Raw genomic sequence first — 27,185 nt, 5'->3', positions numbered from 1 at the left:
GCCCTTGGCAGATTCTTGGTCCCAGGACACTGAAAGGCAGCCTAAAGGGTGAGGGGAACAGCTGCCAAGCTGGTGGGCTAAAGGCAGGAAATGGATGGATGAGGGTGTTCTGACTTCTTAAATAAAATCACATTAAGGACCTGTGTCTTCCCCTGCCCACTGGAGCCGGCCCTCTCTCTCCTCTCCTGTCACAGATGGTAGCTTCACACACGCTCACACTCCTGCTTCACTTGCAAGAGTCAAAGCCAGGAAGTTCTCCCAAAGACAGAAGGAAATAATCCCCAGTGATACCAAAATGCCTGCAGCCTTGCCAGATCTCAGCAAGTCCATCAGTGTTACCAGTGGCCCTGCTGCATGACTAGTGGCCTGGGGTGCCAGGACCCAGCACGGTGGGGAGAAGAGGACTTCACAGCCTATGGTTTCTGTTTGGGGAAAGCTGTGGAAAGGTTATTCCTAGTTGGAGCTGTAGAAACACCTCACAGACACAGCTTGAGGCCCCCTCTTCCTACAGAGTCCCCCGGATCCTGCACTGGGAAATTTCATCTGCGCTCCCTGCAAAAAAGAAATGCAGAGAGGAAGTCTATCATTGACCTGGGGCAGACATATTGAGGAGTCCACTCAGGGTGATGCAGGCACCCAGCAGATGACTTCTTGTGGTAGCTCCACTGCTCTCTCAGGCTGGATGTCTTTCCCAAAACAGAACCAGGCAAATGCAGCAGCTACATGCAGGAAGGTGCATCCAGTCTCCTCTTCTGGAGGAGTCTTGAAAAAGTCGGAGGATGGTTGAGAAAAGAGACCGCTGGGCACCGTCCTCTGGAAGATGAGGCAGGCAGCTGGGATGGATGCTAAGCCAGTTCCAGCACCATGAAGTGTTGGGAAGGGTGGTGTCCATGAGCACTCATGGGGCTGGCTGAGGTCAAGGGGACCCTCTGATCTTTCGCTGCCTTGACCTGGAGTGGCAAGAGGTGGGGTGGCCAAGTAGAGCCTTTGGGAGTCATACCAAGAAAAAACCCCAAACTCCCATCTGGGCTGTTGGTGGAGCCAGACTCCTGGGTGCAGGGGATGTCAGGCTTGTAGGGGGCTCTCAGGAGATATCTAACCAGGTCACTTCTAACACGACACCTCACCTGGACCCTTGGAGAACCACCTGGGGGTGACACCAGATCACAGCCTCCAGGCTGTCAGGATCTGTTTGCAACAGAGGTTCTCACACCGAGCCTGGGATCAGCCAGGTGTCCCAGCTCCTAGAGCTTCTTCGGATCTTAGAAAGAGATAAACAGTCCCTGTCCTGCATCACAGAGCCACCCAACAGTGGCTCTAGGACAGCACCCGTGATCACAGGCTGCAATGTGTCTCCCCAAAATTTGTATGCTGAAGTCATAACCCCTCGCACCTCAGAATGTGGTTATACTTGGAGATATGGTCTTCAAAGAGGCAATTAACATAAAACAACTTATGTTGTTGTTGTTGTCAGTCGCTAAATTATGTCCAATTCTTTGCGACCTCATGGACTGCAGCACTCCAGGTCTCTCTGCCCCTCACCATCTCCCAGAGTTTGCCCAAGTTCGTGTCCATTGAATCGGTGGTGCCATCCAATCATCTCATTCTCTGCCACCCCTTTCCTTTTTGCCTTCAATCTTTCCCAGCATCAGGGTCTTGTCCAATGAGTCAGCTCTTTCAATGAGATATTAGGGTGGGTCCTAATCCAGGCTGACTGGTGTTCTCATGAGAAGAGAAGACTAGGACACAGACTCACAGAGGGATGGCCGTGTGAGGACCCAGGGAGAAGATGGTCATCTACACGTCCAGGAGAGAGGCCTCAGAAGGAAACCAACTCTGTCTGCATCTTGGTCTTGGACTTCCAGCCTCCAGACTGTGAGATAACAAAATTCTGTTGGCTGGCCCACCCAGTCCCTGATACTTTGTTATGTTGACCCTGACAAAGTCACACAAACACTTACATTTACACAGTGAGGATATGATATACACAGGAAGTAGCTTGAAAAAGTACTAAAAATGCCCTCACATCCATCAGGCCATGTTTACCTGCAAAGAGGTTAAAAAGCAATGTTTCATTTTCAGAGCTTTTTAGGTTTCAGAATTACAGCTGAGTGGGTGCGGAGTACTGTAAATTCATAATCAATTTAGAGTAACTGATAGATCATAAAATGTACTTATTAACCTAAAGTCAATTCTCAGTTTCTACTTATATAATTTTTAGAGGATTTAGTTAACAAATCCCTCCAAGTATCACCAAGGAAGGGTAGACACCAGAGTGACACAGGGGCCTTGAACTTATTCATACCCATGACAGATCTCCAGGGGAAGAGCTGGGAGGGTATTCTGAGCATCAGGCTCTGATGGACCCTGTGGGGAGGAGCCCACTGATTGGCTTAGAAAAACGTGCTTGACACATCATTGAAGGAAAAAGCGAATCCGATGTAACCGAAAGCAAAGGTCCAGCTGCTCAATGCTCAAAAGCCAATAAAGAAGCAAGGATGGTGGAAAGTAAAACTTGCTTTATTTTGGAGCCCCACAAACAGAGGAGTAGGGGGAGGACAGATGCCTGTCCAAAGGCTGACTCCCTGCCATTGACAATCAGTGGGCAAAAGCTTTTATAGACAGAGGGAAGGGGCTACATGAAGAAACAACACAGTCAGCTCTGACCATCATCTTGAAATTCATTCATTAGCATCAGCTTGATTGTTTTAAGCACAGTTAATCTTCAGTTCTCACAGCAGTTTGTTCCCATTTCCTTGAGGCCAGTTCTCAGAACGGTGGCCGCCTATGCCATAGCTACAGTCTGGTCTTCATGTAGTTACCTTCTTCCACCCGGTGGGGGTTTCAGGATCTATGAGAACGCTCACAGTATATGGCTCAAAACATTAGTCTTTAAGAAGGAACTAAAGGTCCCTGGCTCTGCTTAATGACAAAATTATAATTACTTAGTCTTATTGGACTATCTTCCTTTGTTTCTGCATTTTCTCACTTCTGTGATTAAGTTTTGGCTAAGTGTTTCCACAGACAAAAGGGAAAGAGAGGACATGGGGGGAAGGGGACCATAGGCCCTGGCTCCATGTCAAGAACACCCTCACATTAGTTTTCTTGGGGCTACCACAGCAGAGTACTACAAGCTAGGTAGTTTAAAAAAAAAAAAAAATGTAATTTATTCTATCACAGTTCTGGAGGCCAGAAGTCTGAAAACAGTGTCAGCAGAGCCAGATTCTCTGAGGTTCATGGGAAAGGTTGTTTCTCACCAATTTCAGCATCTGGTGACTCCCAGCAATTCTTACGTCAGTTCCCATTCTTCTCCTATTTTCACATAGCCATCTTCCCTTGGCGATGGCAATGGCACCCCACTCCAGTACCCTTGCCTGGAAAATCCCATGGATGGAGGAGCCTGGTAGGCTGCAGGCCATGGGGTCGCTACGAGTCAGACACGACTGAACGACTTCACTTTCACACATTGGAGAAGTAAATGGCAACCCACTCCAGTGTTCTTGCCTGGAGAATCCCAGGGACACGGAAGCCTGGTGGACTGCCGTCTATGGGGTCGCACAGAGTCAGATACGACTGAAGCGACTTAGCAGCAGCAGCAGCATCTTCCCTTTGTGCCCCCCCCTCCTTCTTTTAAGGACATAAAAACAGTCATATTGGATTAGGGCCCCGCCCTGTGCCATCAGGACCTCATTTTAACTCGATTACGTCTGCAAAGATTCTATTCCCAGATAAGGTGCTGTTCACATATCCAGAGCATTAGAGCTTCAGCAAATCTCTGGGGAGATACAATTCAATGGACTGCAACCCTACATGGTATAGTTTGTGTCCCTGTGGGTGTGGAGAGATTTCCAAGCACCAAAATGTTCTGGGAGAGCCCAGCTAAAATTTCTAAGACCTGCCCAAGACCTGTTTTTCAGGAACGCATGGGACTAACAGATCATGGTATTTGTTTTTGAGCAAGTTGTGGCATTGTTCATGACAGCTGTAAATTGTGAATAATACAAAGATCCCTTGTCAACCAGATGAGGAAAGTGTGCAGTCAGTCTCAAAGTGTGACCCCAAGACCAGCAGAACCAGCATTGCCTGGGAAGCTGTGAGAAATACAAACCATCAGACCCTACCCCAGATCAAATAAATCCAAAACTCTAGGGTTTGGGCCCAGAAATATGTGTTTCAGCAAGTTCTACAGGTTTTTCTGATGCACACTCAAATTTGAGAACTACTGCCAGAGAACACTCCCTACCATGGTGGTGCTAGTGGTAAAGAATTCCTCTGTCAGTGCAGGAGACATAAGAGACTCGAGTTGGATCCCTGGGTCAGGAAGATCTCCTGGAGATGGGCATGGCAACCCACTCAAGTGTTCTTGTCTGAAGAATCCCATGGACAGAGGAGCCTGGTGAGCTAGAGTCCAAAGGATCACAAAGAATCAGACACAACTGAATTGACTTAGCACACATGCACGCACACACATACCTACCCACATCAACATAGGTGAGTCTCATATATAAAACCGGTAAAATAAGCAAGATACAAACTAATTATGATTCCACTTATATAAAGTTCAAAAGTTGGGGGAAAACTATACCATATTACATTTATAGCTGATAAAACAATAAAGAAAAGCCAAAAAATAAATAAATAACCAAAAATCACAAAAGGGGTTACCTCTAATGGGGAGTGGGAGGGCTGGATTAAGAAGAGATGTCTCATGACTTCCCTGGTGGCCCAGTGGTTGAGAGTGCAGGAGACATGTGTTCAGTCCTTGATCCAGGAAGATCCCACATGCCTCAGAGCAGCTAAACCTGTGCACCACAACTACTGAAGCCCTCCCACTCTAAAATCCATGCTTGGCAACAAAATAAGCCACTGCACTGAGAAGTCTGTGCTGCAAAAAAGAGTGACCCTTGGGGGGCAGTCCTAAGATGGCAGAGGAATAGGATGGGGAGACCACTTTCTCCCCCAGAAATTCATCAAAAGATCATTTGAACACTGAGCAAATTCCATGAAACAACTTCTGAACGCTGGCAGAAGACACCAGACACCCAGAAAGGCAGCCCATTGTCTTCAAAAGGAGGTAGGGCAAAAAATAGAAGATAAAAAGAGAGACAAAAGAGTTAGAAAAAAAAATAGCTAGGGACAGAGACCCGTCCCGGGGAGGGAGTCATAAAAGAGGAGACGTTTCCAAACACCAGGAAATCCTCTCACTGGCGGGTCTATGGGGAGTTTGGGAATCTCAGAGGGCAACATAACCAGGAGGATAAATAAATATAACCCACAGATCACGTACCTAATGGCAACTCCCAGCGGAGAAGTAGCCCAGACGCTCGTATCCGCCACCAGCAAGCAAGGGCTGAACAGGGAGGCGCAGGCTGCATTGCTTAGGGTAGGGACTGGGCCTGAATGCCCTGAGGGCAATCTGAGGGAGCTAAGATGAGATAGCAACCTAAACTATGAGGTAGCCAGAGACAGAGATAGAGGAGAGAGAACTTTCCCGCGAAAAGCTATAAACTAAGGCACTGCTGGGCCTGCTCACAGAACAAAGGACTGAGTGAATACCAGAGAAGAGCTAGCTAGCTGCGGGCCAGCCCATCCCCCGCCGGAGGCAGAGAGGCAGGCGGGCAACAGCCAGAGCCGGAAAGGGGCAATCTTGGCCCCAGAGACAGCATTCTCTACCAAGCTGCGAGCAGGCTCCCAGTTGCTAACCAAGTCTTCCTGGGATCCTGGATGGTTGACATCCACCAGGAGGGTCGCAGCCAGAGATCAGTTCCCCAGAGGAGACACATGCCACACCTGAGACAGCGCTCCCACTGCGCACCCAGGAAACCGAGGGGCTGGGACCAGGGAGGTGATAAGACGCACCGCCCCATATGAGGAGAGTGCACTCACCAAGCACCTGGTCACCTGAGCTGCTCGGATCTGGGCAGGGTACAAAACGCAGGTCCAACCGAGTCTGTGCCTTTGTGGAGTACCCAAGAACCTGAACCTGAGCAGCTTAGACCTGGGAAGTGCACGCAACCCAGGGCCCACTTTAGACAGTTCCCCTACAGAGCAATCTTGAGCCTGAGCAGTGTAGACTGGGAAAGCACACATACCATGAGCAGGGGCAAACCCTGTGTGGCCCAGACACTGCGAGCACTCCCCACACACGCCAGTGACATTTGTTTGCAGTGTTTCTCCCTCCCCACAGCACAATTGAACAAGTTAGCCTAAATAAATGACCACCTTCACCCCCTTGTGTCAGGGCGGAAATTAAGACACGGAAGAGACTTGCAAACAGAAGAAGCCAAAATAAACAGAGGGAACCGCTTTGGAAGTGACAGGTGCAACAGATTAAAACCCTGTAGTTAGCACTGACTACATTGGAAGGGGCCTATAGACCTTGAGAAGAAGTGTAAGCTGGAACAAGGAACTATCTGAAGCTGAACTGACCGCACACTGCCCACAACACTCCAGAGAAATTCCTAGATATACTTCTACTATCATTTTTAATTTTTAATTTTTTTATTTTAAGTCCTTTATTACTCCTTTAATTTTCATTTTTATAACCTACTATTACCTTGCAAGAAAAGGGTATTTTTAAAGCAAATTTCATACATATTTTTAATAATTTTTTGATTTTTTTTCAATATTATATTTTTGAGAGTCTAACCTCTACTCTAGATTTTTAATCTTTGCTTTTTGGTATTTGCTATCAATTTTGTACCTTTAAAAATCCAATCTTCAGTACCCACTTTTACTTAGGAGTGTGATTATTGGCTTGAGTGCTCTCTCCCCCTTTTGACTCTTTTTCTCCCCCAGGTCACCTCTATCTCCTCCCTCCCCCTTCTCTTCTCTACCCAACTCTGTGAATCTCTTTGGGTATTCCAGGCTGTGGAGGACACTTAGGGAACTGATTACTGGCTAGATCTGTCTCTGTCCTTTTGAGCCACCCCCCCCCCCCCCACCTTCTCCTCCTGGTCACCTCTATCTCCCTCCTCCCTCTTCTCTTCTCCATGTAACTCAGCGAACCTTTCTGGGTGTCCCTCACTGTGGAGAATCTTTTCACCATTAACCTAGATGTTTTATCATTGGTGCTGTATGGATGGAGAAGTCTTGAGGCTACTGTAAGAATAAGACTGAAAACCAGAGGTAGGAGGCTTAAAGAAAAAACCTGAGAACACCAGAGAACTCCTGACTCAAGGGAACATTAATCGACAACAGCTCATCCAAAAGCCTCCATAGTGAAGTCACTCAGTCGTGTCTGACTCTTTGTGACCCCTTGGACTGTAGCCTACCAGGCTCCTCTGTCCATGGAATTTGTCAGGCAAGAGTACTGGAGTGGGTTGCCATTTCTTTCTCCAGGGATCTTCCCAACTCAGGGATCAAACCTGGGTCTCCTGCACTGCAGGCAGACGCTTTACCATCTGAGCCACCAGGGAAGCCCTACACTGAAATCAAGCTTCACCCAAGAGCCAACAAGTTCCAGAGCAAAAGACATACCACACAGATTCTCCAGCAACGCAGAGACATAGCCCTGAGCTTTAATATACAGGCTGCCCAAAGTCACACCAAACCCATAGACATCTCAAAACTCATTACTGGACACTTCATTGCACTCCACAGAGAAGAAATCCAGCTCCACCCACCAGAATACCAACGCGAGCTTCCCTAACCAGGAAACCTTGACAAGCCACTTGTCCAACCCCGCCCACAGAGAGGAACCTCCACAATAAAGAGGAACCACAAACTGCCAGAACACAGAAAGGCCACCCCATACACAGCAATCTAAACAAGATGAAAAGGCAGCGAAATATTCAGCAGGTAAAGGAACACGACAAATGCCCACCAAACCAAATAAAAGAGGAGAAGATAGGGCATCTACCTGAAAAAGAATTCAAAATAATGATAGTAAAAATGATACAAAATCTTGAAAACAAAATGGAGTTACAGATAAATAGCCTGGAGACAAGGATTGAGAAGATGCAAGAAAGGTTTAACAAGGACCTAGAAGATAAAAGAGTCAATCAATAATGAATAATGCAATTAATGAGATCAAAAACACTCTGGAGGAAACCAACAGTAGAATAAAGGAGGCAGAAGATAGGATAAGTGAGGTAGAAGATAGAATGGTAGAAATAAATGAAACAGAGAGGAAAAAAGAAAAAAGAATTAAAAGAAATGAGGATAACCTCAGAGACCTCTGGGACAATGTCAAATGCTGCAACATTTGAATCATAGGAGTCCCAGAAGAAGAAGACAAAAAGAAAGGCCATGAGAAAATACTTGAGGAGATAATAGTTGAAAACTTACCTAGGGGAAAGTCCTAACATGGTGGAGGAATAGGACAGGAGACCACTTTCTCCCCCCACAAATTCATCAAAAGTACATTTGAACACCGAGCAAATTCCACAGAACAACTTCTGAATGCTGGCAGAGGACATCAGACACCCAGAAAGGCAACCCATTGTCTTCGAAAGGAGGTAGGACAAAATATAAAAGAAAAAGAGAGACAAAAGAGGTAGGGACAGAGATCCGCCCTGGGAAGGGAGTCTTAAAAAAGAGAGAAGTCTCCAAACACCAGGAAACACTCTCTCCAGCGGGTGTGTGGCAAGCCTTGGAATCTCAGAGGGCAAAATAACTGGGAGGAAAAATAAATAAATATTTAAAACCCACAGATTACGTGCCTAACAGCAACTCCCAGCGGAGCAGCAGCCCAGACGCTCGCATCCCCCACTAGCAAGCGGTGGCAGGACAGGGAGGAGCAGGCTGCATTGCCTAGGGTAAGGACTGGGCATGAATGACCTGAGGGCAATCTGAGGGAACCAGCTTGAGATAGTAACCCAGACTGTGGGATAGCTATCCCGCGAAAAGCCCTAACCTAAGACACTCCCAGGCCCACTCACAGAACAAAGGACTGAGCAGAGCTAGCCAGCTGCGGACCGGCCCGTCCCCCACCAGACACAGGCAGACAAGGGCAGCCAGAGCCGGAAGGGGGCAATCGCGACCCCAGAGAGGCATCCTATACCAAACTGCAAGCAGACTTCGTTGCTAACCAAGACTTCTTGGGATTCTGGACAGTCGACATCCGCCAGGAGGGTCACAGCCAGAGACCCGCTCCCCAGAATAGACATACGGCAAACCTGAGAAGGCGCGCCCGTTGTACACCCAGAAAACTGAGCGGCTGGGATGAGGGAGGGGATGAGTTGCAGCCTCCAACTGGGGGCAACTACACGCGCCAAGCACCTGGTCACCTGAGCTGCTCGGACATGGGACGGGCAAAAAACGCAGGCCCAACCAAGTCTGCACCTTTCTGGAGTACCCAAGACCCTAAACCTGAGCGGCTTAGACCTGGAAAGTGCATGCAAACCAAGGCCCGCATCAGACACTTCACGGCAGAGCAACCTAGAGTCTGAGCAGTGTAGACTGGGAAAGCACACACACCGTGAGTGGAGGCAAACCCAGTGTAGCTGAATCATTGTGAGCACACACCAGTGATATTTGTTCGCAGTGTTCCTCCCTCCCCAAAGCACGACTGAACAAGGGAGCCTAAAAAAAATTGACCGCCACCGCACCCCTTGTGTCAGGGCAGAAATTAGACACTGAAGAGACCAGTAAACAGAAGAAGCTAAAATAGAGGGAACTGCTTTGGAAGTGACAGGTGCAATAGATTAAAACCATGGAGTTAGCACCTACTACATAGGAAGGGGACTATAGACCTTGAGAAGTACAGGCCGGACCAAGGAACTATCTGAAAATGAACTTACCCCACACTGTCTGCAACAGCTCCAGAGAAAGTCTTAGTTATATTTTTACTATTATCATTTTTTTTAATTAAAAAATTTTTTTGTTATTTTATTTTTTTTATTTTTAAGTCCCCATTAACCCTTTTTCATTTTTATAACCTACTATTACCTTGCAAAAAAAAGAAAAGGAAAGACCTTATTTTTAAAGCAAACTTCATATATATATTTTATAATTTTTGTGACTTTGTGTTTTTTTTTTAATATTGTATTTGTGAGACTCTAACCTCTAATCTAGATTTTTAATCTTTGCTTTTTGGTATTTGTTATTAATTTTGTACCTTTAAGAACCCAATCTTCAGTACCCATTTTAACTTGGGAGCAAGATCACTGGCCTGATTGCTCTCTCCCCCTTTTGACTCTCCTTTTTCTCCACCAGGTCGCTTCTATCTCCCCCCTCCCACTTTTCTTCTCTACCCAACTCTGTGAACCTCTTTGTGTGTTCCGGGCTGTGGAGAACACTTAGAAACTGATTACTGGCTGGATCTGTCTCTCTCCTTTTGATTCCCCCTTTTATCCTCCTAGCCACCTCTGTCTCCTTTCTCCCTCTTCTCTTCTCTGTGTAACTCTGTGAACCTCTCCAAGGGGTCCAGACTGTGGAGAGCACATAGGGAAGTGATTACTGGCTAGCTTGCTCTCTCCTCTTTTGATCCCCCCTCTTCTCCTGGTCACCTCTATCTCCCTCCTCCTTCTTCTCTTCTCTATGTAACTCTGTGTACCTCTCCGGGTGTCCCTCACTGTGAACAAACTTTTCATCATTAACCTAGATGTCTTATCAATGGTGCTGTATAGATGGAGAAGTCTTGAGGCTACTGTAAGAATAACACTGAAAACCAGAGGCAGGAGGTTTAAGTCCAAATCCTGAGAACACCAGAGAACTCCTGACTCCAGGGAACATTAATCAATAGGAGCTCATCAAACGCCTCCATACCTACACTGAAATCAAGCACCACCCAAGGGCCAACAAGCTCCAGAGCAAGACATACCACACAAATTCTCCAGCAACACAGGAACATAGCCCTGAGCTTTAATATACAAGCTGCCCAAAAATAAATGAAAAATAAATAAATGCATAAATAAAAATATATATATATATATATATATATATATATATATATATATATATATACAAGCTGCCCAAAGTCACACCAAACCCATAGACATCTCAAAACTCATTACTGGACACGTCATTGCACTCCAGAGAGAAGAGATCCAGCTCACCCCCACCAGAACACCAATACAAGCTTCCCTAACCAGAAAACCTTGACAAGCCACCCATCTAACTCCACCCACAAAGAGGAACCTCCACAATAAAGAGGAACCACCAGCTGCCAGAACACAGAAAGGCCACCCCAAACACAGCAACATAAACAAGATGAAAAGGCAGAGAACTACCCAGCAAGTAAAGGAACAGATAAAATGCCCACAAAACTAAACAGAAGAGGAGGAGATAGGGAATATACCTGATAAAGAATTCCAAATAATGATAGTGAAAATGATCCAAAATCTTGAAAACAAAATGGAGTTACAGATAAATAGCCTGGAGACAAGGATCGAGAAGATGCAAGAAAGGTTTAACAAGGACCTAGAAGAAATAAAAAAAGAGTCAACATATAATGAATAATGCAATAAATGAGATCAAAAACACTCTGGAGGAAACCAACAGTAGAATATCAGAGTCAGAAGATAGGATAAGTGAGGTAGAAGATAGAATGGTAGAAATAAATGAAACAGAGAGGAAAAAAGAATTAAAAGAAATGAGGACAACCTCAGAGACCTCTGGGACAACGTTAAACGCCCCAACATTTGAATCATAGGAGTCCCAGAAGAATAAGACAAAAAGAAAGACCATGAGAAAATACTTGAGGAGATAATAGTTGAAAACTTCCCTAAAATGGGGAAGGAAATAATCACCCAAGTCCAAAAAACCCAGAGAGTCCCAAACAGGATAAACCCAAGGGGAAACACCCAAAGACACATATTAATCAAATTAACAAAGACCAAACACAAAGAACAATTATTAAAAGCAGCAAGGGAAAAACAACAAATAACACACAAGGGGATTCTCATAAGGATAACAGCCGATATTTCAATAGAAACTCTTCAGGCCAAAAGAGAATGGCAGGACTTACTTAAGAGATCAAAGCGAAAAACCTACAACCGAGATTACTGTATCCAGCAAGGATCTCATTCAGATATGAAGGAGAAATCAGAAGCTTTACAGACAAGCAAAAGCTGAGAGAATTCAGCACCACCAAACCAGCTCTCCAACAAATGCTAAAGGATCTTCTATAGACGGGAAACACAGAAAGGGTGTATAAACTCGAACCCAAAACAATAAAGTAAATGGCAATGGGATCATACTTATCAATAATTACCTTAAATGTAAATGGGTTGAATGCCCCAACCAAAAGACAAAGACTGGCTGAATGGATACAAAACCAAGACTCCTATATAAGCTGTCTACAAGAGACCCACCTCAAAACAAGGGACACATACAGACTGAAAGGGAAGGGCTGGAAAAACATATTCCATGCAAATGGAGATCAAAAGAAAGCAAGAGTAGCAATACTCATATCAGATAAAATAGACCTTGAAACAAAGGCTGTGAAAAGAGACAAAGATGGATACAACATAATGATCAAAGGATCAATCCAAGAAGAAGATATAACAATTATAAATATATATGCATACAACATAGGAACACCACAATATGGAACACAAATGCTAACAAATATGAAAGGGGAAATTAACAGTAACACAATAATAATGGGAGACTTTAATACCCCACTCACACCCATGGATAGATCAACTAAACAGAAAATTAACAAGGAAATACAAACTTTAAATGATACAACCAGTTAGACCTAATTCATATCTATAGGACAGTTCACCCCAAAACAATGAATTTCACCTTTTTCTCAAGGGCACACCGAACCTTCTCCAGGATAGATCACATCCTGGGACATAAATCTAGCCTTGGTAAATTCAAAAAAATAAATGAAATCACTCCAGGCATCTTTTCTGATCACAATGAGGTAAGATTAAATGTCAATTACAGGAGAAAAACTATTAAAAATTCCAACATATGGAGGCTGAACAACACGCTGCTGAATAACCAACAAATCACAGAAGGAATCAAAAAAGAAATCAAAATATGCATAGAAATGAATGAAAATGAAAACATAACAACCCAAAACCTATGGGACACTGTAAAAGCAGTGCTAAAGGGAAGGTTTGTAACATTACAGGCTTACCTCAAGAAACAAGAAAAAAGCCAAATAAATAACCTAACTCTACACCTAAAGCAACTTGAAAAGGAAGAAATTATGAACCCCAGGGTTAGTAGAAGGAAAAAAATCTTTAAAATTAGAGCAGAAATAAATGCAACAGAAGCAAAAGAGGCCATAGCAAAAATTAACAAAACCAAAACCTGGTTCTTTGAGAAGGTAAATAAAATTGACAAACCATTAGCCAGACTCATCAAGAAACAAAGGGAGAAAAATCAAATCAACAAAATTAGAAATGAAAATGGAGAGATTGCAACAGACAACACAGAAATAAAAAGAGATAAAAAGATTAAAAAATAAAAAGATCATAAGAGACTATTATCAGCAACAATATACAAATAAAATGGACAACTTGAAACAAATGGACAAATTCTTATAAAAGTAAAACTTTCCAAGACTGAACCAGGAAGAAATAGAAAATCTCAACAGACCCATCACAAGCATGGAAATTGAAACTGTAATCAGAAATCTTCCAACAAACAGAAGCCCAGGACCAGACAGCTTCACAGCTAAATGCTACCAAAAATTTAGAGAAGAGCTAACACCTATCATACTCAAACTCTTCCAGAAAATTGCAGAGGAAGGTAAACTGCCAAACTCATTCTATGAGGCCACCATCACCCTAATTCCAAAACCAGACAAAGATGCCAGAAAAAAAGAAGACTACAGGCCAATATCACTGCTGAACATAGATGCAAAAATCCTTAACAAAATCCTAGCAAACAGAATCCAACAACATATTAAAAAGATCATGCATCATGACCAAGTGGGCTTTATCCCAGGGATGCAGGGATTCTTTAATATCTGCAAATCAATCAAAGTAATACACCACATTAACAAATTGAAGGATAAAAACCATATGATTATCTCAATAGATGCAGAGAAAGCCTTTGACAAAATTCAACATTCATGATTTAAAAAAAAAAAAAAACCCTCCAGAAAGCAGGAATAGAAGGACCATACCCCAACATAATAAAAGCTATATATGACAAACCCTCAGCAAACATTATCCTCAGTGGTGAAAAATTGAAAGCATTTCCCCTAAAGTCAGGAACAAGATATGGGTGCCCACTCTCACCACTACTATTCAACATAGTTTTGGAAGTTTTGGCCACAGCAATCAGAGAAAAAAAAAGAAATAAAAGGAATACAGATTAGAAAAGGAGAAGTAAAACTCTGTTTGCAGAACACATGATCCTCTACATAGAAAACCCTAAGGACTCCACCAGAAAATTACTAGAGCTAATCAATGAATATAGTAAAGTTGCAGGATATAAAATTAACACAAAGAAATCCCTTGCATTCCTATACACTAACAATGAGGAAACAGCAAGAGAAATTAAGGAAACAATTGCAATCACCATCTCAACGAAAAGAATAAAATACTTAGGAATATATCTACCTAAAGAAACAAAAGACCTATATATAGAAAACTATAAAACACTGGTGAAAGAAATCAAAGAGGACACAAATAGATGGAGAAATATACCGTGTTCATGGATCGGAAGAATCAATATAGTGAAAATGAGGATACTACCCAAAGCAATCTATAGATTCAATGCAATCCCTATCAAGCTACCAACGGTATTTTCCAGAGAACTAGAACAAATAATTTCACAATTTGTGTGGAAACACAAAATATCTTGAATAGCCAAAGCAATCTTGAGAAAGAAGAATAGAACTGGAGGAATCAACCTGCCTAACTTCAGTCTCTACTACAAAGCCAGAGTCATCAAGACAGTATGGTGCTGGCACAAAGACAGAAATACAGATCAATGGATCAAAATAGAAAGCCCAGAGATAAATCCACACACCTATGGACAACTTATCCTTGACAAAGGAGGCAAGAATATACAATGGAGAAAAGACAATCTCTTTAACAAGTGGTGCTGGGAAAACTGGTCAACCACTTGTAAAAGAATGAAACTAGAACACTTCCTAACACCACACACAAAAATAAACTCTAAATGGATTCAAGATCTAAACGTAAGACCAGAAACTGTAAAACTCCTAGAGGTAGACATAGGCAAAACACTCTCCAACATAAATCACAGCAGGATCTTCTATGATCCACCTCCCAGAGTAATGGAAATAAAAGCAAAAATAAACAAATGGGACCTAATTAAACTTAGAATCTTTTGCACAATGAAGGAAACTATAAGCAAAATGAAAAGACAACCTCTAGCATGGGAGAAAATAATAGCAAACGAAGCAACTGACAAAGAATTAATCTCAAAAATATGTAAGAAGCTCCTGCAGCTCAGTTCCAGAAAAATAAACGACCCAATCCAAAAATGGGCCAAGGAACTAAACAGACATTTATCCAAAGAAGACATACAGATGGCTAACAAACACATGAAAATATCCTCAGCATTACTCATTATCAGAGAAATGCAAATCAAAACCACAATGAGGTACCATCCCATGCCAATCAGAATGGCTGCTATCCAAAAGCCTACAAACAATAAATGCCAGAGAGGGTGTGGAGAAAAGGGAACCCTCTTACACTGTTGGTGGGAATGCAAAGTAGTACAGCCACTATGGAGAACAGTGTGGAGATTCCTTAAAAAAGAACTAGAACTGCCATATGACCCAGCAATCCCACTGCTGGGCATACACACTGAGGAAACCAGAATTGAAAGAGACACGTGGACCCCAGTGTTCATCACAGCACTGTTTATAATAGCCAGGACATGGAAGCAACCTAGATGCCCATCAACAGGCGAATGGATAAGAAAGCTGTAGTACATATACACAATGGAATATTACTCAGCCATTAAAAAGAATACATTTGAATCAGTTCTAATGAGGTGGATGAAACTGGAGCCTATGATACAGAGTGAAGTAAGTCAGAAAGAAAAACACAATACAGTATACTAATGCATATGTATGGAATTTAGAAAGATGGTAATGATGACCCTATATGCAAGACAGCAAAAGAGACAAGGGTATGTAGAACACTCTTTTGGACTCTGTTGGAGAAGGCAAGGGTGGGATGATTTGAGAGAATAGCATTGAAACATGTATATTATCATATGTGAAACAGATTGCCAGTCCAGGTTTGATGCATGAGACAGGCTGCTCAGGGCTGGTTCACTGGGATGACCCTGAGGAATGGGATGGGGAGGGAGAGAGGAGGAGTTCATGATGGGGAACAGATGTACACCCATGGCAAGTATGGCAAAAATCACTACAATATTGTAAAGTAATTAGCCTCCAATTAAAATAAATTTTATTTTAAAAGAGTGGCCCTCACTTGCCACAACTAGGGAAAGCCTGTGAACAGCAATGAAGACCCCGCTCAGCCAAAAGTTAAATAAATGAATAAATAGAAGAGACATCCCAGAATGTCTGGGACTGTTGGCATGGTTTCTTCCTGACCTGGTTGATGTTTACATCCGCATGTCCTTTAAAACTTCATATTATAGTAAATATACAAATATATGTAATAAAGTAGTCCCTATATAAATATATGACATATATTACATATTTACATACATGTCATTGTCACAGAAAAATATTTAAAATGTTTCAAAGTATAAATATGTGAAAAATAATCAATGTCAAAGTGAAAAAAGAAGAAAAATTGTCCAAATTCACACCTTACCTCTAACAGGTTTTTTCACATAACCCAGACCACACAGGCCTAACACAAACCAACTTAAACAAGATGGAGATGCTTTGGTTGTGGCAAAGATGGTCAGCTCTCTACCAAAATACATTCTTCCCCTCCACACTCCACAGCCAGAGACGTTTCCCAGCTTCTGTGACATCCAAAGGCTGCCTATGAAACCTCACCACTGTAATCGGAGAAACCAGTGAGACCTTTGGGGGCCTCCTGGCCTATCCAGCCAGCACGACAATGCAGCTGAGGAAGTGGCTCCAGGCAACACTACAAGAAAGAGAAGAAGCAACCAGCGAGCCCTGCCCAGATTCCTGAATTCCAGAATTTTGACAAGTGATCCTTAGGGTTCTAGGCCATTGTGTTTTGGAGTCTTTACAACACAGCAGTAGATGACTGAAATATAGAGTGAAAGTGAAAGTGTTAGTACCTCAGTGATGTCCAACTCTTTGAGACCCCACGGGCTGTAGCCGGCCAGGTTCCTCTGTCCATGGAATTCTCCAGGCAAGAATACTGGAATGGGTAGCCATTCCATTCTTCAGGGTATCTTCCCAATCCAGGGATCAAACCTGGGTCTCCTGCATTGCAGGCAGATTCTTTACCATCTGAGCCACAAGACACCTTTTATCAGTGCACAATGTCCTTTCTCTTTCACACTTTGGAGCTTCAATTTTACTTTATTCCTTCATTTTTATACTTTCATTGCATTCCATCATTGGTGTGATTCTTGTAAATAACACACACCTGGACTTTAAGTTTGACTCCAAATGCCAAATTCTATCTTTTAAGGAAAGTCAGCATGCTCACTGATTGGACTTTACTTCTTCTTTCTTCTGTTTATATTTTACTTCATCATTTTTCTCATTTTCCATTTTTCCACAGAATAAATTTTCTCATTTTCCTTTCCCACTGCCCTAAAAACTCCTCTGTGCTGCACCTATTCCTTACCCTGGACTCCAAGCCCCTGACAGCTAATGCTCTTTTTACTGTCTCCATTGCTTTCTTTCCAGAATGTCATATAGTTGGAATCACACAGTATGTAGCCTTTTCAGATTGGCTTCCTTACTTTGTGATGGGTAATTGCATTTCCTCCATGGATAGTTCATTTCCATTTAGTGCAGAATGAGATAATCACCATGGTGTGATCACTCACCTAGAGCCAAACATCCTGGAATGTGAAGTAGCATCACTATGAACAAAGCTAGTGGAGGTGATCGAATTCCAGTTGAGTTATTTCAAATCCTGAAAGATGATGCTGTGAAAGTGCCACACTCAATATGCCAGCAAATTTGGAAAACTCAGCAGTGGCCACAGGACTGGAAAAGGTCAGTTTTCATTCCAATCCCAAAGAAAGGCAGTGCAAAAGAATGCTCAAACTACTGCACAATTGCACTCATCTCATACACTAGTAAAGTAATGCTTCAAGAATAAACAAATGGGACCTAATTAAAATGTAAAGCTTCTGCACAACAAAGGAAACTATAAGCAAAGTGAAAAGACAACCTTCAGCATGGGAAAAAATAATAGCAAATGAAGCAGCAGACAAATAATTAATCTCAAAAATATAGAAACAACTCCTGCAGCTCAATTCTAGAAAAATAAAAGACCCAATCAAAAATTGGGCCAAAGAACTAAACAGACATTTCTCCAAAGAAGACATACAGATGGCTAACAAACACATGAAAAGGTGCTCAACATCACTCACTATCAGAGAAATATAAATCAAAACCACAATGAGGTACCATTACACGCCAGTCAGAATGGCTGCTATCAAAAAGCCTACAAGCAATAAATGCTGGAGAGGGTGTGGAGAAAAGGGAACCCTCTTACACTGTTGGTGGGAATGCAAAGTAGTACAGCCACTATGGAGAACAGTGTGGAGATTCCTCAAAAAACTGGAAATAGAACTGCCATATGACCCAGCAATCCCACTACTGGGCATACACACTGAGGAAACCAGAATTGAAAGAGACACGTGTACTCCAATGTTCATTGCAGCACTGTTTATAATAGCCAGGACATGGAAGCAACCTAGATGCCCATCAGCAGGCGAATGGATAAGAAAGCTGTAGTATATATATGCAATGGAATATTACTCAGCCATTAAAAAGAATAGATTTGAATCAGTTCTAATGAGGTGGACGAAACTGGAGCCTATTATACAGAGTGAAGTAAGTCAGAAAGAAAAACACCAATACAGTATACTAATGCATATATGTAGAATTTAGAAAGATGGTAACGATAACCCTGTATGCGAGACAGCAAGAGAGACACAGATGTATTGAACAGTCTTTTGGACTCTGTGGGAGAGGGCAAGGGCAGGATGATATAGGAGAATGACATTGAAACATGTAAATTATCACATGTGAAATGAATCGCCAGTCCAGGTTTGATGCATGATACAGGATGCTCAGGGCTGGTGCACTGGGATGACCCAGAAGGATGAGATGGGGAGGGAGTTGGGAGGGGGGATCAGGATGGGGAACACATGTATACCCATGGCAGACTCAAGTCAATGTATAGCAAAACCAATACTATCTTGTAAAGTAAAATAAATAAATAATTTTAAATTTTTTTTAAAAATAAAGTAATGCTTAAAATTTTCCAAGCCAGACTTCAGCACTACGTGAACCGTGGACTTCCACATGTTCAAGCTGGTTTTAGAAAGGCAGAGGAATCAGAGATCAAATTGCCAACATCCACTGAATCATTGAAAAAGCAAGAGAGTCCAGAAAAACATCTATTTCTGTTTTATTGACTATGCCAAAGCCTTTAACTCTGTGGGTCACAATAAACTGTGGAAAATTCTGAAAGAGATGGAAATACCAGATCACCTGACCTGCCTCTTGAGAAACCCATGTGCAGGTCAGGAAGCAACAGTTAGAACTGGACATGGAACAACAGACTGGTTCCAAATAGGAAAAGGAGTACATCAGGACTGTATATTGTCACCCTGCTTATTTAACTTTTATGCAGAGCACATCAAGAGAAACGCTGGGCTGGAGGAAGCACAGGCTGGAGTCAAGATTGCTGGGAGAAACATCAGTAACCTCATATATGCAGATGACACCACCCTTATGACAGAAAGTGAAGACGAACTAAAGAGCCTCTAGATGAAGGTGAAAGAGGAGAGTGAAAAAGGCTTAAAGCTCAACATTCAAAAAACAAAGATCATGGCATCTGGTCCCATCACTTCATGTCAAATAGATGGGGAAACAGTGGCTGACTTTATTTTTCTGGGCTCCAAAATCACTGCAGATGATGATTGCAGCCATGAAATTAAAAGATGCTTACTCCTTGGAAGGAAAGTTATGACCAACTTAGCATATTGAAAAGCAGAGACATTACTTTGCCAACAAAGGTCCATCTAGTCAAGGCTATGGTTTTTCCAGTGGTCATGTATGGATGTGACATGTTGGACTGTGAAGAAAGCTGAGCGCCAAAGAATTTATGCGTTTGAACTGTGGTGCTGGAGAAGATTCAAGTCCCTTGGATTGCAGGGAGATCCAACCAGTCCATCCTAAAGGAAATCAGTCCTGAGTGTTCATTGGAAGGACTGATGCTGAATCTGAAACTCCAATACTTTGGCCACCTGATGTGAAGAGCTGACTCACTGAAAAGACCCTGATGCTGGGAAAGATTGAGGGCAGGAGGAGAAGGGGAAGACAGAGGATGAGATGGTTGGATGGCATCACCGACTCAATGGACATGGGTTTGGGTGAACTCCAGGAGTTGGTGATGGACAGAGCCTAGCGTGTTGCAGTTCATGGGGTCATAAAGGGTCTGACACGACTGAGCGACTGAACTGAACTTAAATGCCTCTGGATGTACCACACTTTTCCATCCACCTTTTGAAGGCTATCTTGGTCGCTTCCAAATTTTAGCAATTATGAATAAAAGGGGCTTCCTGGTGGCTCAGACAGTAAAGAATCGGCCTGCAATGCAGGAGACCAGGTTTCAAGCCCCGGGTCAGGAGGATCCTCTGGAGAAGGGAATCGCAACCCACTCCAGTATTCTTGCCTGGAGAATCCCATGGACAGAGGAGCCTGGCGGGCTACAGTCCAATGTGGGGGGTCACGAAAGAGTTGAATACAATATATGGACTAAACAATAACAACCACACACACACACACACACACACAAAGTCCTTCAGGAGACACACTTTGGACCCAGGCCCAAAGCCAGCGTAGCAGCCGGATGGAGGTTTGGGGATGAAAACGGAGCGAGACAAGAGCGAGTGTTGCCTGCCCCTGCGTGGGTTGCGGAGGCGAGCGCAGCACGAGGGTAATGGCGGGGAGAAGACGAGAGCGCACGTGCACGCTGCGTGGGTTAGCAGCGCCGGGAGGCACGGGGGGGCGGTGATAGGGGAGGGAGAGAAGGGAGTCGTGCGTGCGCATCTGCGCGTGCGTGTGTGACAGAAGGACGCAGCCCGGAGGCGAAGCGGGAGAGAGAGCTTGGGCGTGCGCGCTTGCGGCCGCGCTAAAGCGGATTGCGTCGCCCTCTACTGACGTGCGCGAGCCCGCAGCTAGTTCCCCCAGCGGCACGGCCGTAAAGAGGCACGGCGGTGTCGTGAAAGGGGCAGCAACACTCAGGGCGCTGGTTGACGGCTGAGCCTCCATTTTGTCCTCCGCTTCTCTGCTCGTAAGTCGCTCGTCTTCCGTGGCTTCTGTGAGGCGAAAAGTTTAAAGGGGGTGAAAGTTTAAAAGAATATTCTTGAAGTGTGTTGGTAAGCCCCGCGGGTCTCCATTTTCTCTCTGCAGCCGCCTCGCGTCCTGTGGTTCGGGAAGAGCGGGGAAGATGCGGCCCCTGGACATCGTGGAGCTGGCGGAGCCGGAGGAGGTGGAGGTGCTGGAGCCTGAGGAGGACTTCGAACAGTTCCTGCTGCCGGTCATCAACGAGATGCGCGAGGACATCGCGGCGCTGTCCCGCGAGCACGGGCGGGCCTACCTGCGGAACCGGAGCAAGCTGTGGGAGATGGACAATATGCTCATCCAGATAAAGACGCAGGTGGAGGCCTCGGAGGAGAGCGCGCTCAACCATCTGCAGAATCCGGACGACGGAGTCGAGGGCCGGGGGACCAAAAGGTGCGAGAAGGCGGAGGAGAAGGCCAAGGAGATCGCGAAGATGGCAGAGATGCTGGTGGAGCTGGTGCGGCGGATAGAGAAGAGCGAGTCGTCCTGAAGGAGGGTCGGCGGTAAGCCCGGGGGTGGGGGACGGCACGGGGGTCCCAGCGGTTGCCCGACGGTTGGGTCGGCCTCGGGGACGTTTGTTTACAGGGGATGCCCGGCGGGTGGGAGTTGGGAGAGGAAAATAGAATCCTACTCAAGTTTTTACGTGAGGAGGTGTTAGGGCGTACCGTTTGTTTACTCTTAAACTGGCAGTTAGGGGGAAAGCCGGTTGGTTGGTTTTGACTTAGTAAGTGATTGAAAGCTAAAATCACGGTCATTAGGATAACTGCTAGGATAATAAACAACAAAAATCACAATATAGGCCATTAAGCAGAGGGGGATAGAAATAACAGAGAGAAGGCCATTATTGGACGGTCCCAGATTTTGCTGGAAGGAGCCTCCGGAAGAGATGGTTTCCTGCGAGGCTGAATTCGTAATGTTACTGGGTTGTTTTTTTTTCCACTCCAGATTGACCTGTTAATGATGAGCTTCTCCCACTTTCACTTTAGGTTTACAGCCAATGGATTCTGGTCAACTGATGGAGATTGGCTGACACCCTGGAGAAGCTGAAACCAGAGAGCCTTTTGTTTTCTCTTTCTTTCTCCCCCCTCCCCCCCCCACCCCGCCTTCTGTCTACACTCTGTTCTCACCTACACTACGTTTCTGCTATGGTCTGTGGTTAATGACCTCAATTTCAGTTTTGACTGTTAAATGTTTTTGTTTGGGGAGGTAACTTTTATTTGGAAAATGCACTCACAAGAGTTAGGGCCTAGATTGTAAGCTCTTGCAGCAGCCACATTTGTTCCTGGGCTTTCGTTGTTCCTAAGTTTTGAGGTGCTTTGATCTTTCTTGTGTGACCTGATAGCTCCCTGGAACTTTGGGTCTGTGTGTGACAAATGAGACTCAGAGTTGGGGTTTTCCAGCTCTGAAGGTCCTGAAGGAACTACATTATTTCTGGAAGATGACTCCATGCAGTGATCGCTAAAGAAGCTGAAGAAGGGACCAGACTTCAACTGGGACTATGACTGGAGCTGATCTGGCTGGGACTGATGAACCAGAAGAAGGGCTGGAGGATGATATTATTGTTTGGGGACTTTGATTTATGTGTGAGACCAAAGGAGGAGAAATGTATTTTGTTCAAAGTTTTAAATTTTATGCGGCACACTGTCCAATGTAACCTGTCTGGTCAGCTCGTTTGAAAAAGGTAACTCAGCTTTATATGACACGGAACCTAGAATAGGACACAAGCTAGGTCTCCATATTCTATGTAATGGTTGTGATACCCTGATACATTTCAGGGGGTTCTGGACATGAAATGAAAGCGATATTTGCAAAGGCTCTTAAAGGTCTGGAGAAGAAAAGCAAGGGCTGTTTTGGACCCTAAACTGGACAGGGACTAGGTATCTTCAAGATTCGTAAATTGTCTAGCTGTAAGTTCATTTCAATAGCAGACCTGACAAGCATTTGAGGTCAAAAACCCTACCGTGTGTTTAAAAAAAAAATTTACCATGTTAATAAAAGTATTCATTTGCTTGGAAAGACAAAAGACTTGAAAGATTTTATTGACTAATAAGTTTTGTTTCTTTAAGAATGAAATTTCATGTTATCATTGCTTACGGTTTTTGAGGCTCTCAGTAAGCCTGGTTCGTAGGGAAGGTTCGTTGCTGCATGTGACTGAGAAGAGTGCAGTTGTCACTCTAGGGGGTGGAGGGGGTGGTTCTAGGACCCCCACCTTCCCACAGGCCCAAATCCAGGGCTACTCAAGGTCCTTGTTAGATGACAGCACTGTCGGCCCTCTAACCCTCAGCACCCACGATTCTGCATCCTGCAGAACTTAACTGCACTCCAGTCTTCACCTTAAAGTCCAGTTCCCGAGGAATCCAGTTGATGGCAAGTATGAAAAGATAGTAAACCAAGTGTCACAGCCAGATTCGGTGCCTTAGAGCACCGAGGGAAGGAAGGTGAGGAAAGCACTTCAGAACAAGTAACTGGTGAATTTGGCCTTGAAGGATCTGTGCAGCTTCTGAGCAGGAGAGAATGAGAACATCCCACACACAGGAAATAGCATGAGAAAAAGCCAGAGTTCTAGGAGTGGGGAAGCGTGGTCACGATGAGTAAAGAACCAGGAAAAAGAGCCCCCAAAAAAGCTGTATTTGGTACATTTGCCGAAACTAGGACATGAATGTTGTACAGTTACTACTAACTAGATGACCCCTTCTAATTTGACTGGTTTCTCAGTAACACTTTTTTTCTGCCAGGACATCACATTGCATTTGGTGACTTATTTTTAAAGGAGGTAATATAAATGGAACAGAATTCAGGAGAAAAGTGACCCTCTCCTTAACTTCCCAGTCCCCCTCGAAGATGACCATTCACCAGTGTCTTTTATCAGTCAATTCAGTTCAGTTCAGTCGCTCAGTCATGTCTGACTCTTTGCAACCCCATGGACTGCAGCACGCCAGGCTTCCCTGTCCACCAAATCCCAGAGCTTGCTCAAACTCATGTCCATTGAGTCAGTGATACCATCCAACCATCTCATCCTCTGTCATCCCCTTCTGCCTTCAGTCTTTCCCAGCCTTGTATAGCTTTCCAAATGTGTGTGTCTGAACATACACATATATAGCTCTCTCCAACCTTTTTATTTTGCATAAATAGGAACACACTGATCTATGACTCCTTTGACTTATTTTTTCCACCTAAAACTATAGTTTGGGAGTTAACCCTAGCCAACGTCCAGGCTGGCATTTTTTTTTTAAAGACTGAATTTTGTTCACTGAACTATGAAGTCAGAGGTGGTTTCTTACATACCCAGAAGTTTGAGAATTGTCCTAGATTATTTTCACTCCTTACTTCATCTTTCTTGTGATTTCACTAACAGTTACAGTGCAGCCAATAATTCCCAATTTCTCTGTTTGCTGAAATCAGTCCTGGCTTGCTAGCAACTGGAGCAATTCAATCTTGCTTTTTCTAAGCAAAGAATGGTAAGAAGCCATCCTGAGAGGCAGTCTTGATAGGGCTGTATATTAGATTAAGTCTAACTAGGGTTGCCAGAATTTTTACCATGGATCCATATGTCCCTCCTGGGCCCCAGGCCATTCAGAGGTAGGTCATGGACAGCTGTGCAAAAAGGCTTGTTGGGGTCCTTGAACAGGTTTCTGCTAGAAGACCCCTGAAGCTAGGACCTATCTTTGCTCAGATGTGAAAAGTGATCTTTTTTATCAAAGTGCTATTACAGAAAGAAGCATGACAGCTGTGGGAACATGGAGGTCTGGAGAAACATTCAGGAGGAGATAAACATGGTATTTCGTAACAGAACATCTGATGAGAGGTGCAGAATGTTCAAAGTCTACTGGTCCTACTTGATCACAATCAGGCTAGGGAGATCAAAAAGTCATGCTACAGAGGCTTTGACATCTGGTTTCATCAGCTGAGATGGCCCCGGGGAAGAAAGAAAATTTAATTCTAGTGGACACAACAGAAGTACTGGCAATAGCCAAGGACACATTCAACTCTGAGGCAGGGTGTGTGGGGAGCATGAGTGAAAGTCTGACTCCAGGTGAAGGGAGGTGAGTCAGGTGTTTCTAACCTTGCCAAAAATAAAAGCTCAGAATCCAGGGGCTGGAGGACAGGAGACCTGGCTCCCAGTGGCCCACTGCTGCTCTCTGTGATCTTGGGCAAGTATTGGCTTGTCTCTGAGGTTTCCAGCCCTGGGTTTCTGTGTGACTTCTTTTTGTTGTTCAATTGCTCAGTCATATCCAACTCTGTGACCCCATGGACAGCAGCACTCCAAGATCCCCTGTCCTCCACTGTCTCCCAGAGTTTGTTCAGATTCATGTTCATCGAGTCAGTGATGCTATCTCATCCTCTGCTGCCCTCTTCTCCTTTTACCCTCACCTTTTCCCAACAGCAGGGTCTTTTCCAGTGAATCAGCTCTTCACATCAGGTGGCCAAAATATTGGAGTTTCAGCTTCAGCATCAGTCCTTCCAATAAATATTCAGGGTTGATTTCCTTTAGGATTGACTGTTTTGATCTCCTTGTTGTCCGAGGGACTCTCAAAAGTCTTCTCCAGCACCACAAAGAGAAAACATCAATTCTTTGGCATAAAGCTCATCTGAGATAAAAATACCATAGAGGTCCTGAGTACTGTTCAAATAAATTCCAATTCTTCACCTTGCATGCATCTGGCCCCTGGCAGTTATGGTCGTGCTGTGTGTGTGTGTGTGTGTGTGTGTGTGTGTGTGTGTGTCTGAGAGAGAGAGTTGTGAGAGAAACATCCAAGCCACATTCTCCAACATGAGACCCTCCAGAGCTCTTTCTTCTGGCTCAGGGACACAACTTTCCATATGGTGGTTGACTGTCGGCCTGTGTTCCTTGCTGACCAATGATGAACATGTCGCACAAACAAGGAAAAACTTTGCTTGTTTTAAACCACTGAGATTGGGAAATTGTTAGGATGACACACTCTAGACTGAGAGGACTGATATTTTCATTCTTTTCCTTTCCTGTGTTTTGATGAAAGCCTTGTCCTTCTCTCTGAGGCCTGTATATTCACTTATCCTCACATCTCCCACTAGCTCAGGGCATTGTCCAAAAAAAAAAAAAAAAATTATCTTTCTCTTTCTTTCCTTTGTAGCTGTTTTCTCTCCTCTGCTCTCTCCTCTCTTCTCTCAAGGAAAATCCATCCTCCCCCTTCAAGGCAGCAGATAAACATGAGTTTATCCCCACTTCCAGAAACAAGTGGGGATTTGTTATCTGCTTAATGCTGTGGCCAGAAAAATCTAAGTCCAAACAGGGCTTGCTTCTGCTGCTGCTGGAAGTAAGCCCCACCCATGATCCCTTCTATTTCCCTTTCTCTGTAGTTCTTTTCTCCTGATTTATATCCCCATTCCTTCTTCCTTCAAGCTCTCCGTGACTCATAAAATCCTCCATTCCGTTATTCCCAGACTCATCCATATTCCTTGACTCTTCAAAGAAAGTTTCTCTACCACATGTAACAGCTGAGACTGGACTCCCCCCAAGCTTTGGGCTTTCCAGGAGCCCCACTGGTGATGGTTCCCACACCCAATCAATCAAGGGCTGCATTTTTCAACAGAGAGGAGTGAAGGGCAAAAGAAGAAAAGAGGAGTAAGAGGTTGGGGTTACGACAAGGGTGTTGTTTCAACCATGGCCATGCACACCAAGTGGATGAGCAGGGAAGAAAGCTGTTCAAGTCAGCTGAGGGCCTGTGGGGTCTAAGAAGGGTGCTAGTGGGGACTTCCCTGGTGGTCCAGTGATTAAGAATCTGCCTTGCAGTGCAGGGGACATGAGTTCGATCTCTGGTCAGGG

At 44.2% G+C, this 27,185-nt stretch overlaps 1 protein-coding gene across 2 annotated transcripts; it reads left to right on the top strand.

Moving 5' to 3' along the window:
- Positions 1–21,196: 21,196 nt before the first annotated feature.
- On the top strand, positions 21,197–23,405 carry MRFAP1 (Morf4 family associated protein 1). 2 transcript variants are annotated; one of them, XM_061145451.1, is made up of 3 exons: positions 21,197–21,332; positions 21,452–21,885; positions 22,369–23,405. In XM_061145451.1, the coding sequence occupies exon 2, from the start codon at positions 21,489–21,491 to the stop codon at positions 21,870–21,872; it is 384 nt and encodes a 127-aa protein (XP_061001434.1). In that variant the 5' UTR covers positions 21,197–21,332; positions 21,452–21,488; the 3' UTR covers positions 21,873–21,885; positions 22,369–23,405. The 2 variants fall into 2 exon arrangements, with proteins under 2 accessions (XP_061001434.1, XP_061001433.1); XM_061145450.1 differs by lacking the exon at positions 21,197–21,332 and having other exon boundaries at positions 21,339–21,885.
- Positions 23,406–27,185: the final 3,780 nt, after the last annotated feature.

This window comes from Dama dama, chromosome 6 (assembly GCF_033118175.1).
Source record: "Dama dama isolate Ldn47 chromosome 6, ASM3311817v1, whole genome shotgun sequence".
Taxonomy (NCBI): domain Eukaryota; kingdom Metazoa; phylum Chordata; class Mammalia; order Artiodactyla; family Cervidae; genus Dama; species Dama dama.
This window is presented reverse-complemented; position numbering and strand designations above follow the sequence as displayed.